This window comes from Vulpes vulpes, chromosome X (assembly GCF_048418805.1).
Source record: "Vulpes vulpes isolate BD-2025 chromosome X, VulVul3, whole genome shotgun sequence".
In the NCBI taxonomy this organism is placed as follows: domain Eukaryota; kingdom Metazoa; phylum Chordata; class Mammalia; order Carnivora; family Canidae; genus Vulpes; species Vulpes vulpes.
The window spans coordinates 73,343,633-73,364,397 of NC_132796.1; the positions used below are offsets into that span (position 1 = coordinate 73,343,633).

Genomic DNA, 20,765 nt, shown 5'->3' on the forward strand with positions numbered 1-20,765 from the left:
TGTCGTGAAAACCACTGCTAAACCTAAACCAAACTGGGAAAGGAAAAGACATACATCAACATCATTGTCTTTGGACATGTAGATTTGGGCAAGTTCTACAACTACTGGCGATCTGATCTACAAATGTGGTGGGATCAACAAAAGAACTATAGAAAAGTTTGAAAAGAAGCCTGCTGAGATGGGAAAAGGCCCCTTCAAGTATGCCTGGGTCTTGGATAAACTGAAAGCTGAACGTGAATGTGGTATCACCATTGATATCTCCCTGTGGAAATTTGAGGCCAGCAAGTATTATGTGACCATCATTGATGCCCCAGGACACAGATACTTTATCAAAAACATGATTATAGGCACATCTCAGGCTGACTGTACTGTCCTGATTGTTGCTGGTATTGCTGAATTTGAAGCAGGTATCTCCATGAATGGGCAGACCCATGAGCATGCCCTTTTGGCTTACACACTGGGTGTAAAACAATTAATTGTTGGTGTTAACAAAATGGATTCCACTGAGCCACCCTACAGCCAGAAGAGATATGAGGAAATCATTAAGGATGTCAGCACCTACATTAAGAAAATTGGCTACATCCCCAACATAGTGGTATTTGTGCCAATTTCTGGTTGGAATGGTGACAACGTGCTGGAACCAAGTGCTAACATGCCTTGGTTCAAGAGATGGAAAATCACCCATAAAGATGGGAATGCCAGTGGAAACACACTGCTTAAAGCTCTGGATTTTATTCTGCCACTAACTCATCCAACTTATAAACCCTTGCAACTGCCTCTCCAGGACGTCTACAAAATTGGTGGTATTGGTACTGTCCCAGCGGGCCCAGTGGAGACTGGTGTTCTTAAGCCTGGCATGGTGGTCACCTTTGTTCTGGTCAATGTTACAACTGAAGTAGTCTGTTGAAATGCACCATGAAGCTTTGAGTGAGGCTCTTCTTGGGGACAATGTGGGCTTCAATGTCAAGAACGTATCTGTCAAAGATGTTCGTGGCAATGTGGCTGGTGACAGCAAAAATAACCCACCAATGGAAGCAGCTGGCTTCATGGCTCAGGTGATTATCCTGAACCATCCAGGCCAAATCAGTGCTGGATATGCACCTGTGCTGGACTGTCACACAGCTCACATTGCTTGCAAGTTTGCTGAGCTAAAGAAGAAGATAGGTCGTCATTGTGGAAAAAAGCTGAAAGAGGTCCCAAGTTCTTGAAATCTGGCGATGCTGCCATTGTAGACATGATTCCTGGCAAACCTATGTGTGTTGAGAGCTTCTCTGACTATCCTCCTCTGGGCTGTTTTGCTGTTTGTGACACAAGACAGATGGCTGCTGTGGGTGTCATCAAAGCACTGGACAAGAAGGCAGCTGGAGATGACAGTCACCAAGTCTGCCCAGAAAGCTCAGAAGAATAAATGAATATTACCCCCAATACCTGACACCCCAGTCTTAATCAGTGGTGGAAGAACAGCCTCAGAACTGTTTGTGTCAATTGGCCATTTAAATTTAATAGTAAAAGACTGGTTAATGATAACAATGCATCATAAAACCTTCAGAAGGAAAGGAGAATGTTTTGTGGACCATTTGTTTGTGTGTGTGTGTGTGTGTGTGTGTGTGTGTGTGGCAGTTTTAAGTTATTAGTTTTTAAAATCAGTATTTTTTAATGGAAACAACTTGACCAAAAATCTGTTACAGAATTTGGAGACCCATTAAAACAAAGTTTAATGAGAAAAAAAAAGAAAGAAACACTGATAACAGAATGGCCTGTTTGGTTGCCCACCTCCCCACCCCTGGGTGCCAATGTTGTTTGCTAAGCCCTGTCAGTACTTGTTTCCACAGAATCTGGTCTCCTGAGCTGATTGAAGATCTTCAAGAGACAGATGCAATGGTAGATGCCTTTACCAAGAAGCAGGTCGATTATGGTATGGGATAAAGTGTGACATGGGAAGGCGGAAGGCAGCAAATGGGAGTCCAGCCCGGAGGGTCCAGAAGCAGCCTCTCTGTTCATTTCTCTGGGTCCTGACACACTCTGTTTAGGAATAGAGTGTCAGGGAGCCTGGGGCTGTGGACTTCATGTGAGTATAGCTCAGTGAAAAGGCATTATTCCCTGTACATCACTTCTTTTCCTATCCATTATGCACAAAGGCCTCAAGTTCATGGACACCTCCAACAAGGTGCACTTTTTACAAGGTTACTGATGTGATAGGGGATGGACCATCCCTTCCTGTCCCTTTCAGGATCTTGGAGCCTTAGTAGGGCAGGAGCCCCAGAAGTAGCTGCAGGTCTCCAGGGGTAGTGGCCATAATGATGTCCTTTTCCATCACTCATTTCCAACTAGCTTGTGTGCCTTTTTCGGAACACCTCTAGATCCTATTGTTGGACCCTGGCTCACAGGAGCCAACGTGTCCCAGTGGACGCCCCAGAGACTCAGACCCCAGATAGGCAGATGCAACTAGCAAGAGGATTTTATTGAACGTTTGCGCAAACAGGCTCTCCGCCTCAGAGGTGGAAGAGCCCCGATTGGCAATTACAGGCATCTTTTAAAGGCAAAAACTGCGGGATCAGCATAGCATACGGGTTATGACATGATTGGTCTATTTGAAGGTCAATATGAGCACGTTCAGGGACTTTCCAGTTAGGGCGTGAGGAAGGGGTCTTCTTTTCTCTGAAAAACCACAGAACGTTTTTCGTTGCTTAAGTTCCAGGAAGGCACCTGGGTGTGGACTGCCTCTGGGTTAGGCCTGGTTCTACATTTTCACGGGGTGGGGGGGGGGGTTCTTCACTATGTGTCACTCTATGCTCCTGACACCTTGCCTCAGAACCTGAGAACTAATCAGGTACACTTGCCCCTGGGATTCCTGCCTATCATCCTTAACCAAAAGTATTGAATGTGCCCCAAACTGCTCATCTTTCTAAATAAGGATCCCATTGATCTTATTTGACCGCTTATACCATTTTTGTTGTTCTTTGATTTGTTTGTTTGTTTTGGTCTTGGTAAGATTTTTTTCGTTTTTTCCTAAACTTTTTCTTTAAATTCCTGTTAATGTACAGTATAATGTGAATTTCAGGTGTAGAATTTCGTGATTTATCATTTACATACAATACCAGTGATCATCCAAACAAATGCCCTCCTTAGTCTCCATTACCTACTTAACCCATCCCCCCACCCACAACCCCTCCAACAACCTTGTTTGTTCTCTATAGTTAAGAGCCTGTTTCCTGTTTGGCTCTCTTCTCCCCACTTATGTTCCTCTGCTTTGTTTCTTAAACTCCACATAGGAGTTAAATCATATGGTATTAGTCTTTCTCTGATTGACTGACTCCTCTTAGCATAATACACTCTAGCTCCATCCACATCATTGCAAATGGCAATATTTCATTCTTTGTGATGGCTAATATTCCATTGTATGTATATATACCACTTTATCCATTCATCAGTTGATGGGCACTTGGCCTCTTTCCACGGCTACTGGAAATAATGCTATTATAAACATTGGGGTGCATGTATCCCTTCGAACCAATATTTTTGTATCCTCTTGTTACATACCTAGTAGTGCAATTACTGAATTACAAGGTAGTTTTATCTTTAAATTTTTGAGGAAGCTCCATACTGTTTTCCAGAGTGGCTGCACCAGTTTGCATTCCCAACAAAAGTGCAAGAGGGTTCCCCTTTCTCCTTACCGATATCTGTTGTTTCCTGTGTTGCTAATTTTAGCCATTCTGACTGGTATAAGGTGATATCTCATTGTAATTTTGATTTGTATTTCCCTGATGATGAGTGATGCTGAACATCTTTTCATGTGTCTGTTAGCCATCTGGATGTCTTCTTTGGGGAAATGTCTATTTATGTTTTCTGTCCATTATTTAATTAGATTATTTGTTTATTGGGTGTTGAGTTTAATAGGTTCCTTATATATTTTGGATACTAACCCTTTATTAGATATGTCATTTGCAAATATCTTCTTCCATTCTGAAGGTTGCATTTTAGCTATGTTGAGTATTTCCTTTGCTGTGCAGAAGCTTTTCATTTTGATCACGTTCCAATAGTTTATTTTAGCTTTTGTTCCCCTTGCCTCAGGAGACATATCTAAAAAGAAGTTGCTACTCCTGATATCAAAGAAGTTACTACCTGCGTTTTCCTCTAGGACTTTGATAGTTTCCTATCTCACATTTATATCTTTCATCCATTTTAAATGTATTTTTGTGTATGGTGTAAAAGAGTGATCCAGTTTCATTCTTCTGCATGTTGCTATCCAGTTTTCCCAACGCCATTTTGTGGAGGCCGAGAAAATTAAGGCCATTCCACTTTAAGTTCAGCATTAGCACAAGTACAGCCATCCCAGGGCCCTGTGAATAAGAGCTGAAATTTACATTACTTCAGTTACAGGGAAAAAAAAAAACAGCTCACAGCTTAATGTCCTAGGAAGCCCCATATTAGAATGAGAACAGAGCCCAAGCCAGGGGCAGGAAGCCCCATATTAGAATGGGAACAGAGCCCAAGCCAGTGGCAGAAAGTCCCGTATCAGAATGAGAACAGAGCTCCATGCCCTTGAAAGCCCCATATCAGAATGTAAACAGAACTTGAAAAATTTCTCCACCCCTTCGGGAGGTCCCCTAGACAAGCCCATAAAACTAAGCTGAAACCCACCTCGGGGTCCAAGTCCCTGTTCCACTGTGTCGGGTATACTTGGACCCAAGCTCGAGCTTGTAAATAAACCCTCGTATGTTTGCATTGGTGTTGGCTCCTTGGTGGTTTCTTGGATTCGCAGTCTTGGGCACAACACATTTGTTGAAGAGACTGTCTTTTTCCCATTGGGTATTCTTTTCTGCTTTGTCAAAAGTTAGTTGACCATATAGTTGTGGATCCATTTCTGGATTTTCTTTTCTGTTCCTTTCATCTATGTGTCTATTTTTTTGTGCCAGTACCATACTGTCTTGATCATTAAGCTTGAAGTCCAGAATTGTGATGCCTCCAGCTTTGCTTTTCTTTTTCAAGATTCCTTTGGCTCTTCAGGGTCCTTGGTGATTCCATACAAATTTTAGGATTGTTTGTTCTAGCTCTGCGAAAAATGCTGGTGGTATTTTGATAGGCATTGCATTAAATGTGTAGATTGTTTTGGGTAGTATAGACATTTTAACAATTTAACGATGTTTGTTCTTCCAATCCATGAGCATGGAATGTCTTTCCATTTCTTTGTGTTGTCTTGAATTTCTTTCATCAGTGTTCTAGAGTTTTCAGAGTACAGATGTTTTACCTCTTTCTTTAGGTTTATTCCTGGCTATCTTAGGGGTTTTGTGCAATTGCAAATGGGATAAATTCCTTAATTTCTTTTTCTGCTACTTCATTATTGGTGTATATAAGTGCAACATATTTATGTACATTGATTTTTGTATCCTGCGACATTACTGAATTTATGTATCAGGTCTGGCAAATTTTTTTGGTGGAATTTTTTGGGGTTTTCTATGTAGAGTACCATGTCATCCACAAATACTGGAAGTTTGACTTCTTCCTTGCCAATTTAGATGCCCTTTATTTCTTTTTGTTGTTTGCTGAGGCTAGGACTTGCAGCACTGTTAAATAACAATGGTTAGAATAGACTTCCCTAACTTGTTCCTGACTGCAGGAAAAACTCTTAGTTTTTCCCTCTTGAGAATGGTATTAGCTGTGGGTTTTTCATATTTGGCCTTTAAGATCTCGAGGCATGTTCCCTCTGAACCTACTTTGTTGAGGGTTTTTTCATGAATGGATGTTGTACTTTGTCATATGCTTTTTCTACATCTATTGAGAGGCTTATATGGTTCTTATCCTTTCTTTTATTAATGTGGTGTATCATGTTTATTAATTTGCAAAAATTGAACTACACTTTCAACCCAGGAATAAATCCTACTTCATTGTGGTGAATGATTATTTTGATGTATTATTGCATTATATTTGCTACTATTTTGTTGACAATTTTTATATCAGTGTTCATCAGGGATATCGACCTGTAGTTCTCTTTTTTTAGTGGAGTCTTTGTCTGGTTTTGGTATCAGTGTAATGCTGGCCTTGTATAATGAGTTGGGAAGTTTTCTTTCCATTTCTGTTTTTTGGAATAGTTTGAGAAAAATAGGTATTAACTCTTTTTTAAATGTTTGGTTGAATTCCTGAGAAGCCATCTGGCCCTTGACTCTTGTTTGTTGGGAGATTTTTCAATCCTGATTCAGTTTCTTTGCTGGTTATCAATCTGTTAAACTTTTTTTATTCCTTTCCATTTCAGTCTGGATAGTTTATATGTTTGTAGGAATTTATCCATTTCTTCCAGATTGTCTGATTTCTTGGCATAAAATTTTTCATAATATTCTCTTATAAATGTTTGTACTTCTGTGGTTATTATTCATTATTTCTCCTCTCTCATGTGTGATTTTATTGATTAGGGTCCATTCTCTCTTTTTTAAAAGATTTTATTTACTTATTTGAGAGGGAGAAAGAGAGAGAGAGAGAGCATGGGCAAGAGAGAGCAAAAGCAGGGGAGGGGCAGAAGGAGAAGCAGACTTCTGGCAGAGCAGGGAGCCCAACACGGAGCCCAATTCCAGGACCTTGGGATCATGACCTGAGCCAAAGGTATATGTTTAACAGACTGAGTCACCTAGGTGCCCCATTCTTTTTTCTTTTTCATATGTCTGGCTAAGGGCTTATCAGTTTTATTAATTTTTTTCAAAGAACCAGCTTCTGATCTCATTGACCTGTTCTACTGTTTTTTTTTATTGTCTATGTCATTTATTTCTTCTCTAACCTTTATTATTTCCCTTTATCTGTTGGCTTTGGGCTTCATTTGTTGTTCTTTTTCTAGCTCCTTTCAATGTAAGTTTAGGTTATTTATTTATTTATTTATTTATTTATTTATTTTTAGGTTATTTATTTGAGATATCTCTTGGCTTCTTGAGGTAGGCCTGTATTGCTATATACTTCCCTCTTAAAACCTTTTTTGCTGCATTCCAAAGATTTTGGACCATCATGTTTTCATTTTCTTTGTTTCCATGTATTTCCTATTTCTTCTTTAATTTCCTGGTTGACCCATTCATTCTTTAGTACGATGTATTTGTGGTCCATGTGTTTGTGTTCTTTCCAAATTTTTTCTTGTGATCGACTTCAAGTTTCATAGCATTGTGGTCAGAAAATGTGCATAGTATGATCTCAATCTTTTTGTACTTGTTGAGGGCTGATTTGTGACCTAGCATGTCATTTATTCTGGAGAATCTCCCATTTGCACTTGAAAAGAATGTGTATACTGTTGCTTTAGGGTGAAATGTTCTGAACATCTGTGAAGTCCATTTGGTCCAGTGTGTCATTCATACCATTGTTTCCTTGTGATCTTCTACTTAGATTATCTGTTCACTGCTGTAAGTGGGGTGTTAAAGTCCCCTACTATTGTCATATTATTATCAATGAGTTCCTCTATGTTTGTTAGTAATCTTTGATATATTTGGGGGTTCCCAAGTTGGGGGCATAAATATTTACAATGGTTAGATCTTATTGTTAGATACTACCCTTCATTAGGATATAATGCACTTCCTGTGAGCTGTGGGGCCCAAGACTGCCTGCCCTACCCGGCCTGGTGCCAGCTGGCTGTGATGCACTGCCAACAGGCACTCTTCCATAGCCGGGGAGGCACAGGTGCTGAGAAAGGCCGCGGGCCGTCGGCCTGCACCTCAAGCTGGGCCAGCCGGCCTCCGCCAACCACTTCCAGCATACTGTCCAGCTGCACCTCCCGCAGTTGCCCCTGGCCACACTGCAGGTGCTGGGTGATGCCACCTCCTGCCAGCTGCTGGTGTGCCACTACAAGGGTGTCCTGGCTATCTTTACACACATGCAGCACCTGGCGTGGGAGCTCTGCACCCACCAGTACAGCTGCCAAAGTCGCTGCCCGGATTGCTGCCCCCACAGTCCCAGTCCTGCCTGCCACACTGCTACCTGCAAGCACTGGCTCTGCGCCTGGTGAGCCCACTCCCACCAAGCTGGAAGCCTTCTTCGACGTTTTGGTCCCTGCTTCAAGGTGTCCCACATGCTGCTGCTGCTCCTCCTGCAACCACCACCCACCAAGCTCCTACCAGAGCGTGCCCATACTCTAGAGAAGTACTCCTGGGTGGCTTTTGACAGCCATGGGCAGGAGAGCAGTGGCCAGCTTCCTGAGGAGCTGTTCCTGCTGCTCCAGTCCTTGGTCATGGCTACCCACGAAAAGGACACAGAAGCTGTCAAGTCACAACAAGTGGAGATATGGCCACTGCTGAGTGCTGAGCAGAATCATCTCCTTCACCTTGTTCTACAAGAAACTGTCTCCCCTTTAGGACAGGAGATCTGATGAATCACATGAACTAAGCAACTTTTTGCCTGTGACTAAATTCTGTGCATCTCCCCTGCCGTTTAGAGCAGAGAGTGGGGGAAGGGAATAAAAAAACATGAGTCCCCGCAGTTCTACCTTTATCTTATCCCTCTTGCCTCCATAAGAATTTACTTGATTGGAAGTTACCTGTATTCCAAAGACTTACTTCCATGACTGAGAGGGAAACAACGATGTGATGGGATTGGAATGGAGGACTTGTCTCTCTTCCCCAAAACTGCCCACATAAAAATAAGAACCCTCTTTATTTCTTACCTCTTCTTCCACCCAACTCCCCTGCCCCCCACATCTCTGTTTCAAAGGGAAGATTTGATTTTGCACAGCTCTAAGTACGATTTTTTATCAGCGATCTGATTTCTTAGCATAGGCGAATGTCTATCGATGTGATCACCCAAGTTCTCCTTTGTTTCATCCACCCCATACATATTCCTGGGGATCATTTGATTACATACACCATTGTCTCTGCAGCCCTAAATCCATAATAAAGCTGTTCTGACCATTTGCATAATAAATGTTTCTCCATCCCCTCATTTTTGATCTGCAGGAGGCTTTATGTCAAAATGAGTCTCTTAGGACACCAAAGATGTGGTGGCTCAGTTGGTTAAGCATCTGTCTTTGGCTGGGGTCATGATCCCAGGGTCCTTGTATAAAGGCCTGCATAAGGCTCCTTTGTCAGTGGGGAGTCTGCTTCTCCCTCTCCCTCTGCTTGCTGCTCCCACTGTTTATGCTCTGTGTGTGTGTGTGTGTCAAAAGAATAAATAAAATCTTTAAAAAATAAAAATAAAATGAGTCTCTTGTAGGCAGCATATAGATGAGTCTTGTTTTTTTAAAATCTATTCTGACACCCTATGTCTTTTTATTGGAGCATGTAGTCCATGCAGAGTAATTATTGATAGATAAGTATTTATTGTCTTTTTTTACTTGTTTTTATTGTTTCTGGAGATTTTCTCTGTTCCTTTCTGGTCTTTGTTGCTTTTGGTCTTTCCTTTCCCTTCTAAGAGTCCCTTTTACTATTTCTTGCAGGACTAGTTTAGTGGTCATGAACTCCTTTATTTTTTGTTTGTCTGGGAAACTCATTTTTTTTAAAGATTTATTTATTTATTTTAGAGAGAGAGAATGTATGAGTGGGGTAAGGGGCGAGGGAGAGAGAATCTCCTGCAGACTCCCCACGTAGTGCAGAGTCTGATGTAGGGCTCAATCCCAGGACCCTGAGATCATGACCTGAGCCAAAAATCAAATCAGACACTTAACTAAGCTTCCCAGGAGCCCCTATTTGCGAAACTCTTCATCTCTCCTATTCTGAATGATAGCTTTGCTGGATAGCGTATTCTTGGCTGCAGATTTTCCCCAGTCAGCACAGTGAATATATCATGTCACTCTTTTTTGGCTTGCCATGTTTCTGTGGAAAGATCTGCTGCTAAATTTATAGGTTTTCCCTTGTAAGTTAGGGACTTCCTTTGTCTTGCTGCTTTTAGGATTTTTTTCTTAATCTCTATATTTTGCAAATTTAACTACAGTGTGTCTTGGTGTTGTCCTGCTTTTGTTGATTTTTATGGGAATGAGTTCTCTGTGCCTTCTGGATTTGGATGTCTGTTTCTTTCCCCAGATGAGGGAAATTTTCAGTTATTATTTGCTCAAACCTTCCCCCTTTTCTCTCTCTTCTTCTTCTGGGAATCCTATGATACAAATGTTATTATGTATGTCACTGAGTTCTCCAGTCGACTTTCATGATCCATTATTCTTCTTTCTCTCCTTAATTCAGCTTCATTATTTTCCATAAATCTGTCTTCTATATCATTTATTCTTTCCTCTGTTTCTTCCATCCTTGTCATTATATCCAGTCAATTTCAAACCTCAGATATTGCATTTTTCATTTCTGCCTGATTATTTTTTAGCTCTTTTATCTCTGCAGTGAGGGTCTCCCTGATGTCTTACATGCTTTCCTCAAGCCCAGCTAGTATCCTTATGATTGTTGCTTTAAATTCTGCATCAGGCATATTACTTATATGTTTTGATTACATCTCTGACCATAACTTTTCCTCGTTCTTTCTTTTGGGATGAATTCCTCTATTTTGTTATTTTGTCTCAGACTTTGTCTTCTTCTGTGTATTAGAAAACCCTACTATATCTCCTGCTCCTGTGAGTAATGGATTTATAAAGAAGAGGTCATATAATGTTCAAGGCCTGGTCCTTCAAGAAGTGTCTCTGGTGTGTGCTGTGTGCACTCTGCTGCTGTGGATTGACTGCTCTTTCCCTCAGGTCAGTCCTTGCCTGCAGTAGACAGTGTTTGGACCTTGGTCAGAGTGGGGGGAGTTTTAACCTGGTTGTATTCTGATCTGCTTGTTAAATGAGACCTGAAGGCATTTCCTATAGACCTGTAGCTTTGTAGAGCTCTCTGGTCAGTAGATGTGGTGCATGGAGGGGAGGTTGTGCTGGTCTTCTGGGAAAGGGGCCTGTTATACTGGTCCTTAGGCATACCTGCCTGAGAAAAGCAGTACCAACAGAGAACAGAGTGGAGATTGGGAGGGGGAGAACGTGGTGTAAGCAGGTTAGGCAGCCAGTGTTGGCTGCTCTGCTGTTTATTGAAGTTGGTTTATGCTGAGGGGTAAGGGAAGGAAATGGACCAGCCTGCTCCTTTTTCTCCAGAGAGGGGAGTCCATGCCTGCTTCTCTCAGGAAGCCTTCACAGAAGAAGGAATAATTTCCCCTTGTGCATCCTAAGCATTAATCAGATCACTATTCACACTGTCCCCAGGTTGCAGTTGCTTGCCTGCCTGGAGCATAACAGTGCACTTTGGGCCCTATCACAGCCAAGCTTGCTAACTTTTAAAACTCCAAACTGTAGAGACATGGTGTGGCAAGGCCCTGCACTGGTCTTCTGAATAAAGATCTTACTTCACTGAGACAGATGCAGGTTTGACCAGGAAGGGCATTCATATCAGAGTACAGGGGCTAGGGATTTGGAGCAAAGCATGTCAAACAGCTAATGTTTGGGTTAGCCACCCTCAGCAGGTGTCTCTGCACCTATGCTGAGGGGTGGGAGAGGGAAATGGTGCCCACTGGCTCTTTTGTCCCAGAAAAGACAATGCCACCTCTCACAGATGCACTCCAAGAAGAGAAAACTCCTGGGGCACCTGGGTGGTTCAGTCAGTTAAGTGTTTGCCTTTGGCTCATGTCATGATCCCAGCATCCTGGGACTTAACCCCTCAACAGGCTCTCTGCTCAGCTGGGAGTCTACTTCTCTCTCTCCCTCTGCTCCTGCCCTCTCTCCATCTGCTTCTGCCCTGCTAGTGTACTTTCTCTCTCTCTCTCTCTCTCTCTCTCTCTCTCTCTCTCCCTCTCTCAAATAAAAAAATAAAATCTTAAAAAAAAGAAGGAACACCTGTACCCCTTAGATGATCCTCAGATCACACTGTCTGCCCTATCATTGCCTGCCTGCCTTTTCTCTGGGAGCAGGGCAGTACCTTCAGGGTTCTAACACAGCCAAGCCTCTGACCACTAAATCTCCAGTCTTTGAGCCCCATGCTGGTTGCAAAAACTCATGAAAATCAACCCCTTTCACTTTACCAAGCAATGGCTCCAGGGAACTGTTCTTGTGCCATCCCCTGTGCACTCATTCCTCTCTGTCTCTCTTTCTCTCTCTTTTCGTTGCTACCAGGGTTCCCTCCCTTCCACAGCACCTCTGATCCATTTGTCTCCCAAACCACATCTCTGTATTCCTACCTTCCTCAATGTGGCCTCTTCTCTCCCTCAAGTTGTACACTTTGCTCTATCAGTCCTCAGGTCAATCTCTTGGGTATTCAAAATTATTTGAGAGCAATCTAGTCATGTTTGAGAGATGATGGAAGCCTGGGTCCTCCTGCTACATTGTCATCTTAGCTCCCCCTCCAACTGCTCGTAAAGTTTTAATGGCATCGTGCCCTTAATGATCCCCAAGTCTTCCTTCATTCACAGCCCTTTGCCATCCCACTGTCCTGTAGACTCTGTGCTGGAGAAAGCCAGTGGTTGGATGTGAGCACTTTAGCCCTTCAATGGCCATATCCAAAGGCAGGAACCTCAGACCTAGAGCAGACAAGGTTGGACACTGTCCTCATCCCTCCAAAATAAAATAAAGTGGGAAGAAATGATGGCTGGCTCTTCTTAGTACCCTAGCCTATATCAGAAAAGGTGGTGGTGAGGTAGAGGTAGGAGGACACACCTCTAACCAAGTATCCCCTAGGTAAGGCAAGGCTTTGATCTCACCCAGACTTCCTAGAAGTTCGTGTAATATCACAAAGAAGCAAATCCATAATAATCCTGCAATTATTCCTAAACCAGGATGGTCTCAGTCCCCTGAAGTGTCCAACCAGTTACCTTTGAGCCATGTCTGCTCACCTGGGAGCCCCTACTCTTCAACAGTCAGGCTGGACTCCCCATTCCCTCCCTCCCATCCAGCTTCCATTAGTACTGCCCACTGTGCCAGGGCCGGCTCATCTTTGGGGAGTCTCTGACTACTCCAGTGAGCCCTTCATCCTTTTTATACATTAAAGAGGTTCTAAAGAGGTTTACCATAACTTCTGCAAGGACCTGGACCCTGTGAAACTATTTCTATAACCTTTGCAGCCCCTGGGCCACTGGAGATGTGAAGAGTGACAGATTCTCAGTGAGCACCCATGTGATAATGCAGGACATGAAGAGGAAGGAACTAACCCTGGAATGGCTCAGCACTGGGACTCAAAGGAGCTCCTGATTATTGGTGCAGTGTGCCTTCTTGAAGACCCCTAGTCACAACTCCCAAATTCTGTCAAGTGTTCTGGTCATGGATAAAGAGGAATATACCCTTAATTCTGCTGAGTGAATCCCACAGTCCTTAGGACACTACCCATTCACAAACAGCCTCACACTCGCTGAATCTGTCATCCTTCTTTCTCCATATGAGTTCTATTTCCTTGATTCAAGCCCTAGACACCTGAGGAATTTAGTTCAGTGTTCTCTGATAATACTTTTCTTTTATGGATGAAATTAAGACTTTCTTTGGATTGTGAAAGGAGTTATCTATTGGTGTTGTAGTACAGTGCTATAGAAACCCATTTACCTTTATCTTGACAGTCATTTCCTCTCCAGATCCCCTGGAATCCCCTATAGGACAAGGGGTATTTGGAATAAGAAATTCCTTGAACACAGATACCCTTGGCAGAGGATTATACATGCATCTGTTTGACATAGGTGTTATATCTTTTAATGCTCACAGCCTCCCTGTGAAAAAAACTTGGTTATCCAGTACATTCTATATCATATGGTAATTCTATTATTAATTTTTCTGTGGAATGTCATTGCTATTTTCCACAGTGGCCGCACCAATTTGCATTCCCACTAATAGTACACAAGGTTTCCATTTTCTCTGCATCTTTACCACTTGTCACTTCCTATGTTTTTTATTATAGTCTTTCTGATAGATGTAAAGTGGTATCTCATTGTGGTTTTAATTTGCATTTTCCTGATAATTAGTAATGTTGAACAACTTTTCATGTGTCTGTTGGCCATCTGCATGTCTTCTTTGAAGAAAATGTTTTTTCAGATCCTTTGCCCATTTTTTTAAATTTATTTTTTATTGGTGTTCAATTTGCCAACATATAGAATAACACGCAGTGCTCATCCCTTCAAGTGCCCCCCTCAGTGCCCGTCACCCAGTCACCCCCACCCCCCGCCCACCTCCCTTTCTACCACCCCTTGTTCGTTTCCCAGAGTTAGGAGTCTCTCATGTACTGTCTCCCTTTCTGATATTTCCCACTGATTTTTTCTCCTTTCCCCTTTATTCCCTTTCACTATTTTTTATATTCCCCAAATGAATGAGACCATACATATAATGTTTGTCCTTCTCTGATTGACTTATTTCACTCAGCATAATACCCTCCAGGTCCATCCACGTCAAAGCAAATGGTGGGTATTTGTTGTTTCTAATGGCTGTGTAATATTCCATTGTATACATAGACCACATCTTCTTCACCCATTCATCTTTTGATGGACACCGAGGCTCCTTCCACAGTTTGGCTATTGTGGACATTGCTGCTATAAACATCAGGGTTTCTGCCCATTTTTTAAATTGGATTGTTTTTTGATGTTGAGTTCTATAAGTTCTTTATATATTTTGGATATTAGCCCCTTGTTGGATATGTCATTTGCAAATATCTTCTCCCATTCAGTGGGTTACCTAGCTCTAATTTTTTAATTGAAATTTCAACTGAAATAATTATAGAGTCCCATGTAGTTGTAGAAAATAAAACAGACATTCCATTTACATTTTCCCATACTCCCAAATGGTGGAGTGACATTTGCAAAAATGGTGACATTTTGCAAAACTGTAGAATATCTTGTCCCAAATATGAATATTAATCCACCTGTCTTATTCATATTTCCACGATTTTACTTGTACTTATTTATGTGTATGTGTGTGTGTGTATTAAATTCTATACAATTTCATCACCTGTGTAGGTTCATGCTTCCACCACTATATTCAAGGTAGTAATTAGCTCCAAAACCACAGTGATCCCTTTTATTGCCCTTTGACTCCACCGACCTTCCTCCCACACCGACACTTCTATCACTAGCATCTGACAACCACTGAGATATCCTTCATTTCTAAAATTGTGTCATTTCAAAATGTTATATAAGTGGTATCAGATACTGTGTAACTTTTTGGGATGGTCTTTTTTCACTCAGTATAATTACCTGGACTTATTCCAAGTTGTATCTGTTTTAATTTAATCCATTTCTCCATTCATATTTTCAATATATCTCCAAATTACAGAAAAACATGTCTGACCAACATTTTAATGTATTTTCTATGGCCAGGAACATTGATGGCCATCTCATGGGCACATGCCTAAGGAAGCTATCTCCTATTTTTTCTATTTTCATACAGTCAAAAATCTCACTGAGAGCTACTGTTTGCTTTGAGGAAACTGAAAAGTGACAAGAATTTTCATTATGAAAGTCTCAATGTCACAGGTAAGTAAATCACACCTCTTTGTACCAGTGTTGTGTGCAACTAGTACACCATATTTAACAGGTAGGATCTTCTTATTTGAAAAGAAATTTATAGACTGTTAGTGCAATTTACCAAAATTTACATTTGTACTATCTTCCAAAAGTGCATATAGGTGAATGAAATCTTGTTTGAATTTAGAGAAGATATAAAATCCTTTGCTATATCTTTTCTGCAGTTGCATTTAAATATTCATAGAAATAAAAAAAAAAACTAATTGAATCTCCATTTTTCAAACCAACATACCTAAGTACTAAGGGAATTTGGGTTTTTAAATTTTATTCAATTTTATTTTTTAACATACAGTGTTATATTAGTTTCAGGTGAACAATATAGTAATTCAACACTTCCATACATCACCCTGTGCTCATCAGGAGAAGTACACTACTTAAACTTCATTACCTATTTAACAAATGCCCTCACTCCTCTCTCTGGTAACCATCCATTTTTTCTCTAAAATTAAGAGTCTGTTTCTTGGTTTGTCTTTCTTAATTTTTTCCTTTTGCTTGTTTGTTTCGTTTCTTAAATTCCATATATTAGTGAAATCATATGGTATTTGTCTTTCTCTGAATTATTTCACTTACCATTATATTCTCTAGCAGCATCTATGTCATTGCAAGTGGCAAGATTTCAATCTTTTCTATGGCTGAATAATATTCCATAATATATATATAATATAATAAGTATTCCATTATATATAATTCTATATCTTACATATCAATTGATACATAATATATATCAATATAATATAATTACTATTCCATATATATAATCACTTCTTTATTCATTCATCTATGGATGGACACTTGCACTGCTTCCATATCTTGGCTATTGTAAATAATGCTGTTATAAACATAGGGGTGCATGCATCACTTTGAATTAGTGTTCTTGTTTTCTTTGGGTAAATATCCAGTAGAGCAATTGTTGGATCACAAGTCACAAAGTAGTTCTATATTTAACTTTTTGAGGAAATTCCATACTGTTTTCCACAGTGGATGCAGCAGTTTGCATTCCCACCAACAGTGTCAAGTGTTCCTTTTTCTCCCCATTCTCACCAACCACTGTTATTTCTTGTGTTGCTGATTTTAGCCACTCTTACAGGTGTGAAGTGATATCTCATTGTAGTTTTCCTTTGCATTTCCCTGATGATAAGTGATGATGAGCATCTTTTCAAGTGTCTGTTGGCTATCTGGATGTCTTCTTTGGAGAAATTTCTGTTCATGCCTTCTGCCTTTTTTAAAATTTAATTTTAAATTCCAGTATAGTTAACCTGCAGTATTATAATAGTTGCAGGTGTACAATATAGTGATTCAACACTTCCACACATCATCCAGTTCTCATCACAACAAGTGCTCTCCTTAATCCCCATCATGTATTTTATTCATTCCCCACCCACCCCCACCCTCTGGTAACCATCAGTTTATTCTCTACAGTTAAGATTTTGTTTGTTTCTTTTTTGGTCAAGATTTGAGGCATCACTTAATATACTGTAGAAAGCATGATTGTTGGTAAGATCTTACAGAATTGGTTCTACACTGTAAGAGCCCTTCACACTTATCACATTTTTCAAAATTTCCCCTTTTGTTCATCCACAGGATATTTTAGTTACATCTTTTAGATCATAAAATATAATTTCACCTGCTTTCATAGAGCAATTGAGAGAACTGTAAGGTAATGCAAGTTCATTTGTTCAGTATATCCAAGCTAATTTGGCTGTCAGTGTTTTTAACTAAGTATCGTGTCTTTTTAATGAAATGCAAAAACAAAAAGATTGGTTTAGAAAACCTTGACTATCTCATTCTATAATTATGAGATTCAGTCTCTGTATATACTTTCACATCACCTTCTCCATCATGTTCTATTCCAAATTCTTTTCTGCATATTTTGCAGGATGTTCTGTTTTAGTATTTACCTTACTAGCCCAGTTTTATATATTCTTCCATCTGTCACTAAAATAGCAATCATTTAGTCTTTTTTAGTGATGTCTTGGTCATGCTGCCATTGGTATTTCAATTGTTCCCATTTTCATTATCTGACTTCTTAGAAAACAAAGTCACTATATTCACAGTGTTAACAATTAAATAGTACTATTTTGATTAAGCACAATGGTTAATCTACCAACTGAGTAAAAGATCAATGTTATTGCTCACTATTACAATACACAGTCTTGGATTGAATTTAGGATTATGAGTGAGAACCAATAATTTCCAAGGTGTTTAAAGAGACTTGGGGAAAACATACATGTAAAAAATGTGTTTGAGTGTGTGTGTGTGCGTGTTTATGTTCCCTAGCTCTGTCCACTAAGAAAACCTGGAAGTAGCAACACTCCAGTAGCAGCTGGGTCCACCTAGTGCTTTTATTTTTCTCTAAATACTTTCAGTCACTGAAATGAACCAGGGATTTTTAAAGAAATGTTTAATTCCAGGTCTGGGACAGGGAAAATACAAAATGACTCTGGGGTATCTTGTGCCAGATAATAAGGAAGTGTTCAAAGAAGATTGAGAGTATATCTAAAGGACACAACAAAACAGTCTGAAGAGGAACAGTTTTGAGCACCAAAACAAATAATGGTAGGATATATTATAGCCAATTCAATTACACAGGAAAACATGAGTCCATTTTATATATATATATATATATATATATATATATATATATATATATATAACATGAATTTAAATAAGTAATTTAAGTAAATTTGAAGCTTGATGAGGAACAGAATATTTGTGTAGTATCAAATATTTATTGGAGAAGGAATACTTTTACAGTGAGAAAAGCTGGGAAACAACACCCTAATCAAGTGATCAAAGTCCAATATCTAACTAATTGAAAAATCTGAATTACATACTGTCTGCTGGGATGCAATGAGAAAAACACAACATCACTTCTATAATTATCCCTACATATAATCAAGCAAACATCAAATCAAGAAGCCAGTTACAAAATGCCTGGCACATAGTCTTCAGAAATGTCAAGGTCATTAAAGTCAAGGCAAAACTGAAGAATTTTTTAGACTATAGAGAACCAAAGAGACATGAACAACTGTATACAGTACAAAATTCTGTCTTGGATCCTTCTGCTACAAATTACATTATTAGGAAAATTGGCAAAGCTTGAACAAGGTCTGAAGATTAGCTTGTGGTAAATATTATTAATGACAATTTCCTGATTTTGATGGTTATATAAGACAATATTGTGTAAGACATATACACTGAAGTGTTTAGGAGCTCTGGGGCATAATGTTGGCAACTTATTCTCATATGGTCCAGGGAGGCAAGGTGGGGGATTCCTTGTTTTATATCAACAATTTTTCTGTTCGTGTATAGTTTTTGCAATAAGAACAACAAACAGGATCCCTGGGTGGCGCAGCGGTTTGGCGCCTGCCTTTGGCCCAGGGCGCGATCCTGGAGACCCAGGATCGAATCCCACATCGGGCTCCCGGTGCATGGAGCCTGCTTCTCCCTCCGCCTGTGTCTCTGCCTCTCTCTCTCTCTCTGTGACTATCATAAATTAAAAAAAAAAAGAACAACAAACAAAAGGACCATTTATTTATCAGAAACAATAAAAATAAATATGAGCTTACACTATAGATAAAGGCTGAAAGGACCCCTTTGTGTTTTCTAACAATGTTGCCATTGGTAACCTCCTTCAGAGTGAATTCAGCAGAATGGGGAGGCAATAAACAAGGGTGGGTTGAGGAATAATAGGGAGATATGGAGAGTGGAGATAGTGAATATATTCCCCCCTTGAGAAGTTTGTTGCTTGTGAAAATGCGAAGAAAGCAGGGAGGGTGGAACTTAGGGGAACTAATTTGTAGGGGAGGGTTTTTTGGTATGTTTATGTACTTATTGGAAGAAGAGACATAGCCAGTTTATATTAATGATGCAAAGGGATGGCCTAGTAATGAAAATAGAGGATTCAAAGCCTAACAGTTCAGGAAGGTGAGGAACTGAGTCTTTAGCTTTTCTGACTCTTATGCATTGCAAGGACAATGAGCAAACACTTCATTCAGTATTTTCAAAGAGCTAGGTGTGAAGGATGCTCTCCTACAAAAGATCTTGCTTTAAATCTCTTCAAATGGGGGTGTATGGGTGCTCAGTAGATTGAGCTTCCAACTCTTGATTTCGACTCAGGTAATGATCTCATGGGTCATTAGATCAAGCCCAGTATCCGACTCCTCACTCAGAGGGAGTCTGCTTGAGATTCTCTTCATCTTCTCCTGTCCCTGACCCCACTTGTGTGTGCACTCTCTCTGCCTTTGACTCTCTCTCAAATAAATAAATAAATAAATAAATAAATAAATAAATCTTTAAAAAATAAATAAAAATAAGTCTCTTCAAATAATGTATAATTAAGATATTAGTTCTAATATTAATGTGTTAATACAAATTATAGCAATATTAATGTTATATATTAATAGAATTGATATTATGTTAATAACTGATGGCATGTTGATATTGATGTAATATTCACCTAAATATATTTGGCCAAACATACACCAAACTACAGAAATGGGTATCACCAGGGCTGTGGGGAAGTAGAGAAGTTCTATTTTTTCATGTTGTTTAAATTTGTCTTATAACCAGGATTTACCACTTATGTAATTATAAGAAAAATAATATTTCATAATAAGAGGTGGGAATCTGCTCTTAAATGTATTTGCAGAATTGTTGTAGAGAGACTTACTTATCTGAAAACATGTCTACAAATAATTGTGAATGGGGGTAGAAAAAGTCAGATTAGAAACCATGTATAGCATCATCCCAAATGTTGCTCATCAGCTGTCACAAGGCTCAGAGACAGCAGTGACAGCACAAGGTCTTGTGTAACATTTCGTATCTAGAAAGGTCCATCTGGTGGCTTTAAGAAACCCCTGATCCTCCATCCTCCCCTCCTAATCTGCTGTCAGCCATGAGGTTCAAGTTGCAGATCAAGTTCTTGTTGCTAGATGGTGAAAGATCTCTACTTTCTAAATTCTCTCCAGCATACTATCCTTTTAGCAAGGAGAGAAAATCAAAGCAGTAAACATTTTTGTTTCTTTAAGTATCCTTCATTTTGTAGAACAGTTTTAGGTTCAAGGTAAAATTGATCAGAAAGTACAGAGTTCCCAAATACCCCTTGCTCCCATGCTTCCACAATCCTCCCACTATCAACATCCTGCCTCAGAGTGCTACATTTGTTAAAATCAATGAACTTATGCTGGCACACTCCTTATCATCCAAAGTTCATATTTTACATTGTCAAAGCAAAAAAACATTTTAAAAATAACTTGTACAAAGCAGGTTCTAAAACAGGAAGTATGAAATGAACCTCCATCTCATACACTTAGGAAAAGGTTGGAAAGATGTATGATCAGTGTCAGAGACTGATC

General features: G+C 39.9%; 1 protein-coding gene across 1 annotated transcript; it reads left to right on the top strand.

Moving 5' to 3' along the window:
• The first annotated feature begins 176 nt into the window (after positions 1-176).
• On the top strand, positions 177-8,332 carry LOC112911547 (putative elongation factor 1-alpha-like 3). The gene is given in 4 exon segments (XM_072743511.1): positions 177-877; positions 7,688-7,911; positions 7,913-8,013; positions 8,016-8,332. Coding segments are annotated over 4 exon segments (1,341 nt in total). The 5' UTR covers positions 177-178.
• Positions 8,333-20,765: the final 12,433 nt, after the last annotated feature.